Source organism: Garra rufa, chromosome 15 (assembly GCF_049309525.1).
Source record: "Garra rufa chromosome 15, GarRuf1.0, whole genome shotgun sequence".
NCBI lineage: Eukaryota > Metazoa > Chordata > Actinopteri > Cypriniformes > Cyprinidae > Garra > Garra rufa.
Window position 1 is genome coordinate 31,968,517 of NC_133375.1, and position 21,448 is coordinate 31,989,964.

The 21,448-nt window shown below is 35.8% G+C and overlaps 1 protein-coding gene across 3 annotated transcripts in view; it reads left to right on the top strand.

Moving 5' to 3' along the window:
* Positions 1-21,448, top strand: part of bcar3 (BCAR3 adaptor protein, NSP family member) — a 95,846-nt gene that overhangs the window by 16,600 nt on the left and 57,798 nt on the right. For 2 of the 3 annotated variants that reach the window (XM_073819103.1, XM_073819104.1), the window contains exon 3: positions 1,695-1,809. In XM_073819103.1, the coding sequence (XP_073675204.1) occupies positions 1,695-1,809 (115 nt within the window). Of the gene's footprint in view, positions 1-1,694; positions 1,810-14,163; positions 14,551-21,448 lie in introns of those variants that run through there. The other variant, XM_073819105.1, reaches the window with a different exon arrangement.

The window sequence follows — 21,448 nt, forward strand, 5'->3', positions numbered from 1 at the left end:
CCATCGTTTTGTCATCTGATACCATTGCTGTACCATGGAAATTTTTTATAAGGGCAACTAGTAATGCTTAGATTATGAGTGTTTCATGAGTATCTGTGGGCACACACAGACACACACTCAAAGCACCCACCTCATTGGACACTGACATAAAATCAACAAACCTACTGCCAAAACAACAAACAGCACATCTCTTATCTACCTGCCCACTCAAGGTAAGGTGTCTGAATAGCTGCTTAGTGACATGTTTTTGAAGTCTCCGCATGAGAGAATGATATGAGACCACACATGGTAAATAAAGAGTTTGAGGGTGCAGAGACTTTGTCATGGCTTGTCGGATTCAGCTGTTGGATTTAGCTGTGCGATGAAGGCAGATGAACAATGGGCCCTTACCAGCATATGTTATCCCTTCATTTTCCATCTCTTCTCCCTCTCTCTCCCACACTCAGGCCTTCTGTCTTTCACTGGCTTCTTTTGTGTCTGCCGTTCTGTCCATCTCTGTCCACCAACCTCTCTCTCGCTTTGCCCAAACTAGCCTGTAAAAACAGAGACATGGCAGTGGGAAAGAGTGCTTGCTGCTGATGAAGGAGATTCTAGGTAGAATCCATTTGATTAAACCATTGGTGCAGATGAGATAAAACACACAAAGAGAGCAATGCAGCATGCATCTGTTTTTCCAAAATTAGATCAACACGGCTTCACCTCACTGCACCAATTCAGCAGAACAGACTTCACACGGATCTTCATAGCTACTCTTAATGAATGACTTGGTAAAGGCCTTTGTTTAATGAAAATGAACAGCATGACGATTACCAGGAAGTGATTTAAAAAAAATTAAATTTTTAGCTTATGAAATGTATTTATTTTTTTGTCTTAATTAAAAATAAAGTACTAACACTTTTAATTGGACATTTTCAATGGTATATGTATAGTCAGGCGTCACAACATTATGATTTGCAGTATGAAAGTGGATATTCATTTGGTGATCTTCTAATATTAACATTTTCCAGTGTAAAAACAGAGAAGGCATAAATAAAACGAATTATTGGAGAACACTTTACAAGAATTTCAGTCTTTCTAGCAATTTCTGAGTAAACATTGTTTCTACAGAACCAATATATTTGGCATTTCCAATGGAAGCAATCCACAAAAATAGCTAACATCAAGACACAAGCAAATCCAAATCTTGCATATTTAGGATGGATACTAAGCAGTTTGGAATGCAGCCACAAAAATCTGAGCAAACCCAGGGCCATTTTAGTTGCATTGACAAATTATGGGCAGTCCCAGATAACCCAATATGCTGTGACAGTGCATGTTTGTTACTGTTTATTTAGAAAAGAATGCTCTGGCATGTGCACTGTAAATACTAAACAGCAGAAAATAGCGCATAACCTTCAATTAAACGGCTCTTGTTTTGTCCTGCCGGGAACAATGAAAGCAGAGATGCCGTCTAAAACATAGCTGTGCGTTTTCGTCGTGTCAGAAGCTGAAGGAATGTATTGTTTTGAAAGCCACACAAGGCCTGACTTTGAGGAGTGGCGAGGCACAGGCCGTAATGACACACTGCTAGCTTAAACCGTACACTTTTCTGATGTTTGTTTTTGTGTGCGAATGATAGATGGCCATTAGTTCTAGCCCTTGTCATTCTCACCACAGATTTAAACCACTTCATCTGTGTTTTTGTCTCTATTTAGGACTTGTTGCACCTTACAGAAATGGATCTGTTGGCTTTGGGGATCCAAAGTCGTCTCCATCGTATCCACATTCTCTCCAGTATCCAAATCCTGCGAGAGCGTGAAACAAAAAGAGGTTAGTCCCGCTCTTTTCACACTCAAGTGCATATTTAAAAGTTCAATGTTTTTGAAAGAAAACTCTTTTGCTCACCAAGTCTGGATTTATTTGATCCAAAAATACAGTAAAAAAAACTGTAATATTGTGGAATAGCACTAGAAATTAAAACAACTGTTTTCTACTTAAATGTATTTCAAAATGTAGTTTATTCCTGTGATAAAAGCTGAATTTTTAGCAGCCATTACTCCAGTCTTCAGTGTGACATGATCCTTCAGAAATCTAATATGCTAATTTGGTGCTCAGGAAACATTTCTTATTATTATCAGTGTTGAAAACTACGAAAGCCTGTTTCCACCACTAAATAAAAAAGGTGCTTGCAAAATTTTTATCTCACAATTCTGACTTTTGAAATTTTGACTTTATTACTCACAATTGCGAGATAACATCTCATAATTCTGACTTTTTTTCTCAGAATTGTGAAACATAAACTCCCAATATCGAGTAATAAAGTCCAAATTTATACATAAACTCGCAATTCTGACTTTTTTCCTCAGAATTGTTTGTATCTTGCAATTCTGACTTTTTTTTCTTGCAATTGCGAGTTTACATCTTGCAATTCTGACTTTTTTCCTCAGAATTGTTTGTATCTTGCAATTCTGACTTTTTTTTTCTTGCAATTGCGAGTTTACATCTTGCAATTCTGACTTTTTTCCTCAGAATTGTTTGTATCTTGCAATTCTGACTTTTTTTTTCTTGCAATTGCGAGTTTACATCTTGCAATTCTGACTTTTTTTCTTGCAGTTGTGAGTTTACATCTTGCAATTCTGACTTTTTTTCTTAGAATTGTGAATTTATATTTCACAATTCTGACTTTATAACTTTATAGCAATTGTGAGTTTATATCATGCAAATCTGAGAAAATAAGTCAATTGTGAGTTTATAGTAAGCAATTGTGACTATATCTCACAATCTCACAAAAGAAAAGTCAGAATTGCGAGCATGTATCATGCAATTCTGAGATAAAAAGTCAGAATTGTGAGATAAAAAGTCGCAATTACCTTTTTAATTTTGTATTTAGTGGATGAAATGGGCTTCCATAGAAAACAGTTGTGCTGTGATTGTGAATTTTTTTTTCTAGACTTTTGGTGAATATTTTCATTTGATGAATATCTTTATTTTTACTTTTGATATATCTTTGTTGAATAAAAGTAGATTAAGTAGATTATTTTTCCTTATTAACCCACACTCTTAAAAATAAAGGTTTTCGATGCCTCAATGCTTCACGATGCCATAGAAGAACCTTTTTTGTTTAAATTGTTCCATTAAGAACCTTCAACGTCTGAAAAACCTTTTACCAAATGTTCCTTGTGGCAAAAGAAGGTTCTTCAGATTATAAAAAGGTAAGAAAGAGATGGTTCTTTAAAGAACCTTTGACTGAATGGTTCTTCTATGGCATTGCTGTGAAGAACCTTTTAAAGCACCTATTTTTAAGAGTGTAGGAACAAGTTCTACTTGTATGACAGTTGCCTACATAGACAATAGCTGCCCAGGGGTGGCTACTGACTGAACTGACCTGCCTTCTGCTATTTTATGGGCTTTTTACAAATACAAAAGGTGCAACAATCATTAAAATCCAAAGACCAGCAATTAAAGTATCTCTCTCCATGCACACACCTCCTCATAAACAGAAGCAGGAGCTTATCTCTTTGTGGATGTTTTCTCTGGGGTGAGTCTGGTGTGCCATAACCCTGCTTGTACTGGACAACCTGTGACTCCATCCATGCACAGAGCCCAACACTGAAGAGCTACATTAATCACAGCAAGGCTTTACGTAGACTGGAAGAACAGTTCAGCACAAGGCTGCAGGCTCCAGGACACATGCATATGGGGTCAAAACAACAGGGATTAGTTCACAAAATGAAGCATTGGAGTGTGAAACTGATCTCCCTGTGAAGTATTGTCTGTGTGTGTGTGTGTGTGTGTGTGTGTGTGTGTGTGTGTATAATGGTAGTGTCTATATATAAGACCAATGCCAGCTCAGTTCAGTGAAGAAGTTTTAATCTGAGACAAACATAATTATGCTATCCTCAAGATCTTCAAGGAGTCATCTCGAAGCCTTGAAAGTGATACGCATCTAATCAGTGTGCCGAAATTATGGAGATAACGGTTCATCAGAGAGCACTCAGAAACATAAGATGCATTTACTGTCAACACTGATAGTGAGTCATGAATAGACTTGCTTCCGCACACTCAAACACAAAGACATCCTTCCATCAGACTATCCACCCCTCAGAGTTGACATGTCTGCTTATTTTAGCACGGACGTGAAAAACTAAACTAATCTTTATGCTTACAGTTTAAACATTGGCTTACTAACATAGTGATAATGGTATCATTTAATTTATTCAATGAACACGATTACATACGCTGCCACTCAGATCAGTAAGATTTTTTAGGATTTTTAAAGACATTTTTTTAAATGTTGCATTTATTTGATCAAAAATACAGAAAAAAATGTAAGTTTAAAATACTCGGTTTAAAATAACTGTTTTCTATGTGAATTAAAAAAAATGTCATTTATTCCTTTGATACAAAGCTAAATTTTCAGCATCATTACTCCAGTCTTCAGTGTCACATGATCCTTCAGATATCATTCTAACATGCTGATTCATTTATTATTTATTAATTTGTTGAAAACAGTTGTGCTGCTTAATATTTTTTTGGAACCTGTAATATTTTTTTCAGGATTCTTTGATCAATAAAAGATAAAAAAAACAGCATTTATTTAAAATAAAAAGGGTTTCTAACAATAAACACTAATGTTCAATAGTTTGGGGTCAGTAGATTTTTTTAATTAATACTTTTATTTACCAGCATACATTGTTAGAGTTATATTTTGAATAAATGCTGCTCTTTTTAACTTGTTACTTATTAAAGAATCCTGAAAAAAGAATCACAGGTTCCAAAAAAATATTTGGCAGCACAACTGTTTCTAACATTGATCATTCTAATAATAAACCAGCATATTAGAATGATTTCTGAAGGATTATGTGACACTTAAGACATTATTAAACATTATTTTGTATTCTTACAACATTATTAAACATTATTTTGTATTCTTACAACATTTTGCAATATTACTGTTTTTTCTGTATTTTAAGTCAAATAAATGCAGCCTTGATGAGCATAAGAGACTTCTTTAAAAAAAAAAATTACAAGTCCTACTGATCCCAAACTTTTGAGTGGCAATGTATACTATATAATTAGATAATAATTAGTACAAGTACAAAAAAAAAAAAAAAAACATTTTGCCCATTTGATCTAGATGGCTAGTTGTATGCATAAAAATATATGGTAACACTTTACAAAACGGTTAATTAGTTAAACATTAGTTAATGTATTAACTAACATGAACTAACCATGAACAATACATTTGTTACTGTATTTACTAATCTTCATTAACGTTAGTTAACGGAAATACAGTTGTTCATTGTTTGTTCATGTTGGTTCACACTGCATTAACTAATGTTAACAAAATTTTAATAATGTATTAGTAAATGTTGAAATTAACATTAACAAAGATTAATAAATGCTGTATAAGTGCAGTTCATTATTAGTTCATGTTAACTAATGTGGTTAACTAATGAACCTTATTGTAAAGTGTTACCAAATATATATATATAACAATTAGGCAATTATTTTAAAAAGTGTGTTAGGATACAAAAATAATTTGACAAGTTATTCTATAATAAATAAAATCAATGAAATTCTCCTTACTCTATAACCACCAACCACCAACCACCGAAAGCACAAAAACTGACATGTTGCTTCCTTTAGTGAGGCAGGTCCCTTTTTCTGGGCATGTTTTTTTTTTTTAACAAAATCTGGCAACACTGCCACCCCTACCCTTCAGTCAAACAGACACACAGACGCGTGTCTATGTAGAGGAGGAGCAGACACACGCTGGTGTGCGCAGGAGCTGCCAGGTGATTATAAACTCTTTCGCCCTTCCCGCAATCCCGGCAGTCAGCATTGCTGTGGGGGCACCCCTCCACTGCGTGTAATTAAGTCCTTAAAAAGCATGTCAAGACACACACACATACAAACAGTGGGCTGACAGGCCGAGGCTCGTTTCCCAGGCATAACATACTGCCTCGACTCCATTGCTATAGAGACTTTGACACTTTAGAAAATGGGCTGTTGAATTGAATGTCTTAAATCAGCGACTTGCAGCAAAAAAAATGGCCTTTATTTTTTGTAACCAATAGGAATAGTGCAGAACATCTTTTGAACAAACAGTATGTAACACAAACCTGCAAAGGGTTACAGCACAAACTATAAGAAGTCTGAAAACTTACTATTCTGTCAGTGTATAAAAGACGTCTGGTCTTTGCTGACGTACTCCTGTGCTTGAGGACAATAACTATTGTTTTGGCTGTTTGAAGACTCAATAGGTGGTCTGATTAAACCGGGTTCGACACCTTTAACAGCCTTTTCTAGTAGTGTCTCCATTGAACTCCTGTAGTCCTCACATCCTGTGAGAAATGCAAATGTTACACATACGATTTCATAGACCACCTTCCTCAGAGCAATGAAGGTAAAGCTCTACTGCTGCATCCCTGTGAAAAACATCTTGTTAGTTTCATAATAAAAGATTTTTCTCTTTCTCCAGGACAACTGGCAATATTATTTTAACAGCAGTGTTTTCAATATGCTACATACAAAAATGTACATGAGCAATATCACATGATATAAATTGGCATGGCCGTAGGCACAACCTGATCTTTATTACCAAACTGCATATTTGAGGTCTAAACAAGTACATTCTTGCCTAAAAACTATTAAAACTACATTCCTTGACACAAAAACAGTAATATTTATAAAATGGTAGTGGTTTTGAGTGTCCATCATGACACTTGCTGTGAGAAATACACAATCAGAATGGAGTTCTGATATCACTAAAATATTGCGCACCTCTCAGCCAATCAGATTCGAGTACCAGAAAGAACTGTTGTAAAAATGTAGAAGGTGAATCTCTACTGTGAAAAACATCTTGTTAGTTTCATAAGAAAAGATTTTTCTCTTTCTCCACAACAATTGGCAGTATTATTTTAACAGCAGTGTTTTTAAATCTTATACTACATACAAAAATGTTTAGGAGCAATATCACATGAGTATGTGATACAGCTGTATATTGGCATGGCCGCAGGCACAACCTGATCTTTATTACCAAACTGCATATTTGAGGTCTAAACAAGTACATGCTTGCCTAAAAAAACTATTAAAACTACTTTCCGTGACACAAAAACAGTAATATTTATAAAATGGTAGTGGTTTTGAGTGTCCATCATGACACTTGCTGTGAGAAATACACAATCAGAATGGAGTTCTGATATCACTAGAATATTGCGCACCTCTCAGCCAAACAGATTTGAGTACCAGAAAGAACTGTTGTAAAAATGTATATATTTTTATACAGTCAAACCAAAATGTAGTCAGACACCTTCAACATTTCTCACATTATCACAGTTTATTCGATATAGTTTATAAAATGGTAATAAAATATGACAAGGACTCAAGAGTTAAACTGTCAGAACAAATTCATCGTGAAAATGTCAGATAGCTCTGATAGAAAGGTATGTAACAAAACATGGTCAGGTCAAAGTGTCAAATCAAATTTTTGGTCCCAAATTTTTATCAGTTTTACTAGTTGTCCACTGTATGAAGAATTTCTGGGTATAATATGTCAGAGTTTACTTTATTTTGCTATCCTTACTTAGATAAATGAACTATAGTGTCCTGCACCTACTAAAGTGTCTGAATATTTTTTGGTTTGACTGTATAAGCTTTTTTCAGTTAAACACTATTCTTACTTTTTTACTGGTATAGTTGCCTGAATCAATCTTCAAAACATTTCAACCTGCTAAAGTGCATATTTAAAAGCATTACATTCCTAATTCAACAGTTTACCCAAAAGTTAAAAGTCTGTAATTGATTTACTCACCCTAATGTTGTTCCAAACCTACATCACCTGCTGAATGCAAAAATAATATGTTTTGCAGAAAAGACAAAGTAAAAAAAAAAAAACGTGGTACATACAACTTCTAAAGCCACATGATTGTCTGGCTTATAGACTATTTTATTGTACATTTATGAACTGAATTTTTATGCTTGACAATTACTGTTTCTGTGGTATGGGAAAATGATGATATATTCTGTAAACCATCTCTTTTTTTCCCAAGAAGAAAGGTTTGGCATGACTTGAGAATGAGTAAATGATGATTTTTTTTCTTCATTCCAGTAGTCATTTGGCTTCAGGTACTACTTTATTTTATTTGGTACCTTTTGTGTAGTTGTAAAGTGTGTGTCAATGCATAAACACAGTACTCACATGTATGTGCAGCACAGCATTGCAGTGATGTTCAATGATGACAGGCTGCTCTTGTGCAGAAGAGCTTGGAGTATGCTATTAAATGGGTGGTTGGCTCACTGCCTTCCCAGCTCTCAGTGCAAATTGCAGATTCGTTCAAAGGGATGCCACCATACAGTATATAAAATTCCATACATAAGCAATTCTGAACTCAATAAACTCCAAGGTCAGCAATGCATCCTATGTAGGTTGTATCATTTTGCTTATTATTATTATATTTATAAAAACAAATAAAATATAAAAAACGAACTGATTTTTAATTGTAGCAGAAACTATAATTAAGACTAAGCATGAAGATTGCTGATTTACAGAGTGGATATACACTCAAATGAAATCCCAATTATGCAGTTCTTTCATTAAGAACTTGTTTTGTAAAACCTAATCCGGCATAAGCATTAGAAAAAGAAGCATAACTGTAAACATTTCGAGAGCCAGGGCTGAGCCATTTTGAGAAAACGTGAGAAACAGTCAGATTAAAGCCCAGGGTGTCTCTTAGATATATTCTGGGCGTTTCTTGGGCGTTTTGTGGGAAAACTCTTCCTTGTCCTTGCGCTCACACTGGGTGTGAGAGTATCAGCTCCTTCACCTCTCAGTCACATCCAGCTCTGTGCCAGCATTTCATAAACAAACACATTTCCCAGCCAGAATGAACAGCTGGGCCCCTCTTAAAAAAAACTCTGTTTTGAAATTTAATACATGTCCAAAATATATCCGTCATGACGGATGATATTAGCATAAAGTAGCCATTTCTGGTTCTTTGTGAAAAGCTTTTCAGAGACCTGCATTAAGCTCTCTTGTCTGCTAGACAAATGTCACCTGTAGAAAGTTTCCATTACTCTTCTCAAAGTTTGAAGACATGCCCAAAAGATGCCAGTATGCGATTTATCGCAAAAACACAAATAGATTAATGGAGAAATGTAAATTTGAGGACATCAATAAATTATATATATATATATATATATATATATTTTTTTTTTTTTTTTTTTTTAATTGTATTGATTTATTTCATACTTTGTTAATGCATGTTCCTGGTCTTACTGTGAATGATTCATCAATGCACAATAGTAAAAAAAAAAAAAAAAGATGTGAAAAATGTCTTTGGATTATGTATAATCAAAACTTGCTCCACCTCTGACACAGCTTTCATGTTTGCCTGAAATCATCAAGCCCTCTATTTAAAAAAAAATGTTTTTCCATTGCAACCACCTGTGATTTGAAACTACTTTTTACGATCCTGATGTTTAAAATTAAGTCTTTTTTTATACTAAAATGGGTTGTATATACCTTTTTAAATATGAGATTTCAATTGTTCCACCCAGTGTTGGGGAAAGTTACTTTTAAAAGTAATGCATTACAATTTTGCATTACTCCCTAAAAAAGTAACTAACTTTATGGAAAGGAATACGTTTTGTTACTTTTTAAATCTGGGCAGGGCTTGTTTGTTTGTTTCTAATATACATTTAAATAGTTCTATTTTCAGCAAATGTAAAAGCCCTTTCACACCAAAAATAAAACAAATAAGCCCCAGGCTGAAGGAAAAGTGAGTTCATACCTATACAGTACAACGCAGGTGAAGAAGGTTCAACACTCTTCAGCAATAAAAAACAATGAAGCCCAAATGTTTGTTTATCTAAAGTCATTTTTTCTTATTAGTATGGTTGGATCAGCAGCAAAGACATGTTGAAAAAAAAAAAGGTAAATAAACGCATAAAGGATATTTGTGTTATGGCATATGCGTCATATTCTGAGTTTGCATTTCCACATTTTAATTCATTTTGATTGATAATTTTTTTTTTGTAAGTGAGATGAATTAATGCATGTTCACATTTAGTCTAAAACTATTGTAACATACGCTTCTGCTCTTCTGATTTACAAACATGGTGACAGGAGACTGGTCAGTCAATAAATGGGAAAAAAGTAACTGGTGTTATTTATTTGAAAAAAAAAATAATCTTGTAAATTAAAAAGTAATGCATTACTAGTTACCTGCAAAAAAGTAATCTGATTACGTAACGCGCGTTACTTGTAATGTGTTAACCCATAACGTCCATAATATATCAAAGATACATCTTAGTAAATTTTCTGTTGACCAAATCTCCAGAAAGCTGTGAAAATCAGATGGAAGCTTAATATATGAATTTGATTGAATATGAAATATGTTGCTCTGAATACAGTCTATATGAATTCTTCTTCCTAGTAAAGATCACTTTACTTTCACTAGCCATATTTATCCTGGAATAGAGTTACACTTATGTAAGAAAGAATGCGGGGCTGGAACCAGACAAACCAGCCACCAGGGCCCACTTAGTCCATCAATATGACTGTGCTTGACCATGTGTAAGTGGCGGCTAAACTCCATCTGATGACAGCTAGACTGTAAGCCGAGAGGTCAGATGTAGTAATGCTCACTGCTGAGCAGCTATTTGCCAGTGTTGGAAAATACCAGGCATGACATACAGATTCCACATCATGTTTATCTGAGGCATAGGGCATGAGATAAAGCTGGCAAAAATGAGGCAGGTTATTGCTCACATTTTAACATGGTTTTATCCAGTATCACAGTTGGAATTATTCTCATACTCAAAAGAATTATGCATGCACAAATACTCTCTTAGTTTTGTAAGGTGGTGAAGTTTATAAAAGTCAGTGTAGAAATGATAATTATCACATTATTTACAGTCCACAGTTTTATGATTCAGAAAATCACTCATAAGAGGAAATTCGTATTTTCCTACTGAAAACACTGCCCTTGATGATTACATGTTGTGGAATGGGGCAAGATTACATTTCATACTTTGATAACTGTTCTTGCTCTCAGCCTTGGGTGGAACCAGTAGAAGTAGAGAGAGAGGCAGAAAATAATTAGATGAGCTCTATATCCAGTCTAAGGGACACTTCCTGTGACTGTTTGAGAGCGAAAGACTTTGTTTTGTGTTCATCTTGAGGCATTCCATTCCAAGATGTTTCTGTTCCTGTATGGAAACACAAATACATAAAAGTTCCAAACTGCGGTAAAATTAGCTTTGGTAAGAAATTTAAACAGTAATATTGCAGATTGCGGTTAACTTCATTAGGAACCGCAACTTAAAGGGTTAGTTTACCCAAAAATAAAAATTCTGTCATTAATTACTCATCTTCATGTTGTTTGAAATTTGTAAGACCCGCTCATCTTTAGATCACAAATTAAGATATTTTTGATGATATCAAAGACCTTTCCGACCCTGCATAGACAGCAAGACAACTAAAGCCTGTTTAAGGCCCAGAAAGGTAGTAAGGTCATCGTTAAAACTATCCCGTGCGTTGTGATTAGCCGAATACCTCAAGCGTGTGACGGTGTTCTCAACATTACCATGTTGTGATGCCGTGTCCCGACGCGATGAGACAAAAACAATAAAACCTATAATGAATGAGGCATTTGTAGTATCCAGTGAGGACATAATTTACTGATTGTAATGACTCATTTTGTTTTTTTCCGCATTGCGTTGCGTTGCGTCGTGCTGCGTAAACATAACACTATGTCTGCATTTGTGATAGCAGAAAAAACAAACAAGCACTACTCTACACTGCTCAAAACTCGCATTTGAATAGCCAGTAGCAAATTCTTTAAATATGAAAACGTACTTACAGGCTGTGAGCCAGACGCACCTAACTTTATAGTCACAGCCGTATTGTAGGCTACTCTCCCAGGTTCAGGAAACAGTCCTCCGTTAAATGCGCTGCGCACACTTGAATATTTGCGTTGTACTGTTCTGGAACAGTGTTGTAAATGCAGCTTAACCACTGATTTCTAGTTGTGTACTCAACAGAGGCCAAACAAAGTACTTTCGCTTTCGCAATGAAACACACAGCATCTCCACAACATGGCGGTGGCTGCAAAAATACCACGGAATAAAAGTTACACCTTTTTCATTTGTGTAAACATTTGGGGGTTGTTACGCAAATATTTCCACACCGTGACGTCGACGTGGGGGCTTGTTTGAATGAGCCATTTTGTGGCTGAGTCTTAACTTTTATAAAGAATATCTCTTTGAATTTGAGACTGTAATCTTTGCAACTTTACAGATCTTATATATTCACAAAAAGCTTGTAACACTCCAAAGACGAAGGAAAATATGAAATCGCATCATATGACCCCTTTAAACAAATGCAAAGAGGTCAGAATGGACCCTTTTCACAAGACTGTGATGACGTGTTTTAACGGTTATCGGCATCGTAAATCCTCAACTTTTTAAATTAGTTTTTTATATTTTATAAAAATGTATAACATAAATGTAAATGTAAAACATAATTTAATAAATGTGTAACACTTGGTATTATATCATTATATAGTTTTTCTTTTGCGTTTGGACCAAATGGGAATGGCAACAATATATTTGTGGTACTCTCCTATTCACTGTTCTTGAAGTAAACCCAATTATGATGACTTTCTGCTGAGAAACCTAGACACATGATTATAAACAAACCATTATGTATGAGGTGTTCTCATTTGTTCGTACTTGTGTCTTCTGTCACCAGTTTGAATTATGAGCTACTAATCAAATTACTGAATCCAGTCCTCTGCCAGTCAAAGCTGCTCTCCTGGGGGCTGTATAGGTCTAGTCAAGCATTCTGACTCCACGTTAAGGTGCTTAAGAAGATGAGACATCAGATTAAAGCAAAGAATGTCTGCTCTCAATCATTGGCATTAGGGCTGGGCATTATGACGGTAAATGCCATTAAACAACAGAAATGTGTCAAGTACTAGAGATACTGTGCAATACCACAGTAGAGATATTGACATCACAATCAATGGGCAGGACTGCTTATGTTATTTACAGTACACGCATAAGTGCCAAAGAAACAAGTAATGTGGAAAAATACAAGTCAAGGTGAAGCAAAACTGTTTTATTTTATTTATTTTTTTTTTTTAAAGAGTTATTCAAAAGTTGAAACAGTTGGTCGCTCTTGTTAAGCATCACAGATGCATTAATACAGAATTCAATTCATGTTCAGTTAGAATTAAGAGTGTTACTTTTAAAGCTGTCTTGTTAGACTTATAATTTGTGGTGGATATTGTTATCTTTGGTTGTGTCTACCAAACATTACTTGAGAACTCCAGGGCTGAACAAACCAGACATGTTGACAGATTCACCATAGCTCTTCCTTTTTAGTGATCTATTGCCCATGTCACATAATAAACGCTCGATTTCAAAGTGTGCATGTTTAATTGCACAGAGCCAAAGATTGATAACAGTGCTCTGAGTGCTGTTTTTGACAGATATATATCTCTATTTTCATGACAATGTCTGGTTTTGACACTTTGACAAATGGTACTCCAGGAAGGTGTGCTGTAACCAAAGGAGGCCTATTTCAATCCAGATGTATCCTTTTCAGAGTTTCTAGTGCACACACTTTGTTAGTAGTGAATTCATTGTTGTGGCACTAGCGCTTAGGCACTTTTGGTATTAGTTTATATGCAACCCTACAATACTAGAAATTGATAGCTTTTGGTTTGCAGAATGTTTTGCACAACATTCAGACAGTAAACTTTGAATCACCTGCATGGTCACCACACTCTCATCGGCCTTCAGTCAGATCACACCGCACCCCATCTCTCTGCCTGAATCATTCGGGAAGGAACTCTGCCTCTGTCGTTTGTTATCGTCCCAATGACAATGAAGAGGAATCTGAGGACAAAGAGACGGGAAATTCTGTTCCTCAGAGACAACAGAAAAAAAACATTTAGTTATTCTGATGAGCCACTACTGAAAAAGCATTATAATGGTTGACAGTTAAAGTAAATCACTGTTGACCATATAAGGTGTAAAACATGAGAAGAGAAGTCTATTTTTAGACTATTTTAAGTTCTAACATTGACATTGTATGGTATCTTTTGACAATGATGTGATACTTGTTCAAAAAGTTGACTTGAACAAAAAGGGGCCAGTAATGGGCAGACTGGACATATAGAAGAGAGAGCTGCTGGGGGCAGGGGCCGGCTAGTCGGCTGTGAGATGACTCCTCAAGTTCCGCCCATTGGAGAGGGTGTGTCTGGGAAATCCTAAATCACTCCCTTGGGGGCTGAACTAAGGAGAGAGAGTGAGCAGGAGAAAGAGCGACTTGGAGAAGATTGTAAGACTGCTTGGGAAACACCGGCACAGTTTATAGTGGGAGGTCAGTGGCAACATAACAGGATTGTCGTTCACGCTCAACTTCTTGTTGTCCGTCAGTGTAAATCTGTGCACTAGGTCGCTATGCTTGCTGTGGAACTGAGAAACTCTTACTAACAGACTGCAGAAGGAGAATATTTCAGATTTTGCATACTTGGAGAAGCTACAACCTTTAGCCAGGTAAGAAAAAAAAAATTGTCGTCAGAAAGTTATAGTTAAATTTCCTCTAATTTTGTATGTATGCACGCAGTTTTTAAGTACAATTTTGGCTTTTTAAACAAATAACGTTAAATATGATTGTCTTAGCTTGTGAACTGTGACACTTTGTGTGTTCAGTAGCTGTTATGAAGAGGGGTGTGTGTGCATTATGAAGTCTCACAGCAGCAGCAGTATCCGTTGTCTTTTGAGTTGCTCATGTGGAAAAAAGTGGCAGCCACTGCTGAGGACTTTAATAAATTTGTGATTAATATGTCACAAATCACACTAGTCGACTCACAGGCTGAATATAGCACTGCGGGTCATATTGTAGATGGGTAGCGGGGGGTTTGGGGCTTGACATCTCCTCTCACCCCTTCCTGCTCAACAAAAGAACGGTCCATTAGAAATTGGCTGTATTGTGTGACAACAGAAGTCTGTGCAAGTGAAAGCTATGAATATGAACGTATGACAGTAGCAACTCAATGAGTGTGTTTACCTGTATGAAAAAACACTGTTATATAAAAAACTGCTTATTATTAAAAACAAAATCATGTTTACATTTAAAAACTGTTAGGTTTCTTTTTCGTCTTAATGTCTGAATGTACACAGATTGAGTAAGGACATAAAAATATTGATTTTCTGAAATCTAGTTGACGGTGAGCATTCTTCAATAAAATCTTGTCATATTATTAAGCATTATCTATGCACTAAACATGCTTGGTAACTTCTAAAATCTTGCATTTTCAAAATAAAATACTCAGAAAAGTAAACCGGGACCATTTTTGTTTTGGCCTCGTTCTGTCCTCCCTTCGTTGCTCTTGGTGTTTGTTTGTTTGTTTGTGGTGTTTTCCTCTCAACATGCTCATTACTGTAATTAGGGAGCAGCCGTGTTGCATGTGATTGGACTAAAAGATCTTAAAGGATCTACTTTTAGCACGTATAGCTGAGGAAGACGGATGTGACCGCTGGCTCCACGCCTTCAGTGAATAGGCGTGTGGTGTGTTCACAAGTCTGTGTGTATTTCCACACTTCCTATTCTGATAAGCCATAGCGCTGGGAATGCGTAATGAACCACTCAGGCCTGATTTGTGGCTGTTGACTATTGGTACGGGAGTCCGAGTTGAAGCAGAAAGTGTTGTGTCTGTCATGGGGGGCGGAGGAGAGATGTTGATGTATTGTTGCCCATATGTTCCTCTCTGTGTGTGCAGCTGAGTGGTCAACATTGGAAGAACTGTGGTGCATTCTTGGTTGTTTTGTCTCCTGTTGCTTTACTGCTATTGTCAGTGACAATGGGACCCTCAATCAATGAGACAAACACAGTGATGTCATACAGGAAGTACTAGAACTCTCACTCTCCAAAATGTTGACCAATGGTTTTAACTGGTTTTGCTTGAAGACCTACATTCGTAAAAATAAAGGTGCTTCATGATGCCATAGAAAAACCTTTTTGTTTAAATGGTTCCATAGAGAACCTTTAACATCTGAAGAACCTTTTTGTTTCACAAAAGGTTCTTTGTGGTGAAAGAAGGTTCTTCAGATTGTAAAAAGTTAAGAAAGAGATGGTTCTTTAAAGAACCTTTGACTGAATGGTTCTTTGTGGAACCAAAAATGGTTCTTCTATGGCATCGCTGTGAAGAACCGTTTAAAGAACCTTTATTTTTAAGAGTGTACACTACAGTTGAAAAGTTTAGGGTTAGTACGATCTTCAGTGTTACATGATTCTTCAGAAATCATTTTAATATACTGATTTGGTTCTCATGTAACATTTCTCACTATCAGTGTTTAAAACTGTTCTGCTTAATAATAATTTCTTTAAAAGAAATTTTACTGACCCCAGACTTTTGAGCGATAGTGTACATTTTACACTGGACATTTAACTGGTGATCTAATACAGTTTGAAAATCATTTAACATATAGCAATCCTTAAATAAAACTAATATTACTATAGGCTGAATAAGAAAACTGTAGTTTTGTTCATGGCTGTCGAAGATGCATGTAGTGCATGTAACACAATTTGTTCATATTGTGTCTAGTTTGACAAGCGTCCACCTAGTACAGATATCATAGAGTTTGAGAACACAGCCTTTGACGTCAACAACTATAAGTTATTTTCTGCTTTATATTTGATTATTATATATGGTTTGTTGCTATTCATTATCTACAGTTGAAGTCAAAAGTTTATATACACCTTGCAGAACAAAAAGCATGTTATTTTTTATTTAGTACTGACCTGACAGTTAAACAGTTAAACTGCCTGCTGTTCTTCAGAACAATTCTTCAGGTCCCTCAAATTGTTTGGTTTTTCAGCATTGTTGTGTATATTTAACCCTTACCAACAATGACTGTGTGATTTTGAGATCCATCTTTTTACACTGAAGACAACTGAGGGGCTTAAGAGCCAGAGGGGTGAAAATATTTAGAAATTTGAAGATCAGGGTAAATGTACCTTATTTCATCTTTAGGGAAACATGTAAGTATCTTCTGTACCTTCTGAAGGGCAATAGTAAATGAAAAAAAATATTTAGTATGTACACATCTTCATTCTGTTTAAGAGTTTACACCCCTGACTCTTAATGCATCGTGTTTCCTTCTGAAGCATCAGTGAGCGTTTGAACCTTCTGTAATAGTTCTGTAAGAGTCCCTCAGTGTGAAAAGATCTCAAAACCATACAGTCATTGTTGGAAAGGGTTCAAATACACAAAAATGGTGAAAAACCAACAAATTTGTGGGACCTTAAGAATTTTTTTAACTGTTCAGGACAAACATTGAACTCAGAAACAACTGTCATGAAACAAACAAACAACAAAAAAAAAAACTATTATTTTCTCTTGTGGACTACATGTACTTGTATTTTAAGTGAAATATCATATTCACGTCAGTACTAAATAAAAAATAACATGCATTTTGTATGATCCCTTTTATTTTGGTAAAAAAAACATTCTGCAGATTCAAGGTGTATGTAAACTTTTGACTTCAACTGTATCACTGTATTTTACCAAGAACAGACTTGAAATCCATTTCTGAGTCATGAACAACTATTTGAGAACCACTGATGTAGACTACTTTGTTAAAGAAATGTTTAGGGTTACAAGTTAACTTGATTGATAGCATTTGTGATATGCTGTTGATGACCACATAAAACAATTTTTACCCATCTTGTAAAGCAATAAAACAATTTGGGTATACAGTAAAAAGCTCATACAATGGGAGACTATGGGGCAAAGAATTGTAAAATTAAAACTAATATTTTAAAATAAAAACAAAAAAGGATGAACTATTTTACATGCATGCCATGTGATCATTAATCAACATCAGAGAACTGTGAATGTTTTTGAATTATTGGAATAGTAACTTAATAGTGACTTAAAATTTCAGGAGGTACTTCAAGTAAATATTTCAAGTCAAATATGTTCGGATAACAAAGTACATTTGGAAGTCCCTGGACTACAATTTTTTTTTTTCAAATACATACTACTTCTTAAGCCACATCATACTGCCACAAGGTTTACATATTAACCTGAGAGATGTGATAAAATGTTGTACTTACGTTGTCTGTGCAAAGTTATAATCCAATTTTTCAACTTCTGTCATGACAATTTAAAGCCGCTCCACCTGGTAACTTTCACATGATCCATGCAGGGATACCAGAAAGGGACGTGACCTAGGACATGACCAAAGGAATTACGTCAGAATAACCAGATGTTAATCTCCCTATAATAATCCCACCACTAAAAGGACAATTCTGACAACTTTACAGCTTTATAAACACATTACTTTCTGTGGTGATGTCAATTCTTTTAACTTGTGGTTCTACAGTTCAGTGGTTGGTTCTTTTAGAACTTCAGAATGTGTTCTCCTTCAGGCCATCATGGTTGATGCATGGCTGTGTGTTAAGAGCTCTTTAAACCCTACACTTGCTCTCCTCTCAGTCGAGTCTTTGTGTTCCAAAAGCAGGTTTGAATTAATTAAAGGAGAACTGCATTATTCACGAGATTCCCACCAACTCCTGTGGGGGTTGGCTGGATGGTGAAAGGGCCAGGGTGAGAATAGTCGTCTTGTTGTTTTGAAATGCACAGAGAATTCTCCTCCTTCATGTGCTTAACCTTTTTGCTCTGAGAGTCAGTGCTCTTTGAAAATTGTTTGTACTGCATGCACATTTTGAGAATGACAAAAACAAGTGTGACCTTGTCTGTGACCATTATTGTATCTGGTAGAATTCCTACATCTATACCCCTGTAATACCTTTGCATAATTGCCTCAGGATAATCCTTTTAAAACAACTTGAAATGAGAAAGCAATAGATTATTAGCAAATCTCGACAGGAATGAAAGACAATACAAAAAACATTCCATTAAAAAGTTATAGTTCTGTGCTGAAAACTCAGAAAAGTTTTGCATGGTAATGGATATGATAATGTTGATGTATTTGATCTGCTGTAGTTGTAGATTATTGCTGCTGCAAGCAAGTACAGGAACTTGCTACTGCCAAAGCATATGGCGATACGGTGCTGTGAGTATTTAAGACATACCGCTGCTGCACAAATAGCATAAAATAACCCATAGCAGATCTATACAGGTGGAGCTGGGGAAGGTGGAGGGTTTCAAAGGACCTCTGAAAGCACGCTGCAAAATTCCCAAGTGAATGCTAACAGCTATTTAAACATAAGGTTGCAAGCTCATTGGTTGCGTATGCAACATGAACCAATCAGCTTGTGCCAAGTCATATAATTCTGTGATATCATCAATTACGTTAACAACCCGTCAGCCTGCACCAGTTTCATGGCAGTACTAGGCATTTCACTCACAATTAAAAATTCTGTCATCATTTACTCATGCTTATGCCTTTTGTTTTCTGTGGTGCACACATAGAGTAATTTAAAGCTATTCCAAGCTGCTCTTTTCCACAGAATAGAAGTGAATGGTGACTACTATGAAAGCCCGTTTTCGCCATCGAATAAAAAATAAGAAAAGGTAATTGCAATTTTTTAGCTTACAATTCTGACTTTATTTCTCAGAATTGCAAGACATCCCTGTTGAAAAAAAAAAGCATATGCTGGTTAAGTATGTTTTGAAGCATGGCAGCTGGTTTAAGCTGGTTATGAGCTAGTCCGGAGCAGGAGCTAGTTGCTTAGGACCAGTACATGACCAGTTTATAACCAGCTTAGGACCAGCTTAAACCAGTTCATTACCAACTAAGGACCAGCTTAAACCAGGTCAAACCAGCTGCTTCAAAACATACCTAACCAACATATGCTGGTTTATTCAAAGGGATAAACTTGCTATTCTGACTTTTTTTTCGTAATATCGAGTGATTAAACTCGCGATTGCGAATTATAAAGTCAGAATTGTGCGATATAAACTTGCAATTATAAGAAAAAACTGAATTGTGAGATATAGACTCAAAATTCTGAGAAATAAAGTCAGAACTGTGAGATATAAACTTACAATTCTAACTTTTTTTTCTCAGATTTGCAGTTTCTTTTTTCTTGCAATTCTGACTTTATAACACAATTGTGAGTTAAGACAGAATTGTGAGATATACAACTCGCAATTCCCTGAGCAAATCAGTCTTTTTTCTCCTCAGAAATGAACTTTACAACTTGCAATTGTGAGTTTATATTAAAAAAAGTAAGAATTGTGACAAAAAAGTCAGAGTTGCGAGATAGAAAATTACATTTTTAGAAACATACATTTTTGAGAAAAAGTCTGAATTGCAAATCTGACTTTATTTCTAGTCAATTCTGAGTTTGTTCCCTGCTATTCTGACTTTATAACTTGCAATTGTGAGTTTATATCATGCAATTCGGAGAAAAAAAAAAGAGTTTATATCTGAGAAAAAAGTCTGAATCGTGAGACACATTTACCTTTTTTCTATTTTTTAATCAGTGGCGAAAAAGGGCTTCAATAGACTACAGCTGTTAATTCAGGATTTTCTAGACTTTCAGTCAGGGGCGCCGCTAAGGGGGGGAAGTTAGGACAATTCTAAGGGCCCATGTCCTTTAGGGGCCCCCAGAGATCTGCTTTGGTGTGATAGGGGGGGCCCAACCTCATATTTTGTCATAGGGCCCAAAATTGTGAGCGGCGCCCCTGCTTTCAGTGACTAGCAACTAGTCTGTTTGTCACATAAAGCAATTATATGGATTCGGACTTACTATAAGTTGTATGGACTTCTTCTATCATTTTTCAGCGGTTGAATGCTCCCCATTAATTTTCATTGTATTAAAAAGAGCAGCTCAGACATTCTGTTAAACTTCTTATTTAGTGTTTCACAAGAAAAAAGTAAGATGACAGAATATTATTTTTTGGCCAATAATCCTTGTAGTGTGTACAAGCTAGTCTAAAAAAGAATAAGATAATGGTTTTCCTGGAGAACAAAGACACTTCAACATTCCCGAACATGACATTGTATTAGCCCGAGGCAAATAAGCGTGTTTGATATAGAAGATGATGTCAGCCAGCAACCAGCTGTGCTTTGCAGAATTGAGAGAGAGAGAGAGACAGAGAACGGGCTACTGTGATTGACATTTTGAAGTGAGGTCATATGATGACATGTCAGTCTAGTATAGAACAAGCACTTGAGAAAGAAATGGCTAATCAATAGGGAGTCTAAAAGGAAAATTGAAGAGCAAAGCATTAATTAACAACCGTTTAATGAGCGTTTTACATATTCATGACCTCTGGGGAGAAAGAGAAAGTTAACGGTTTAATTGTTTAGCATATGTAATCCAGAGCCACAGGGGACCCATTTCTGCAGTGCTGACAGCTGTCTTCTCCATCTCACTGTGTGCTGAAATGTTGAAAATTACACCATGCAGAGTTCTTAGACACCATATTAGCCTACAGTGGCCTTTTGACCTGGGCTGAGAGCAGGGAAATCACTT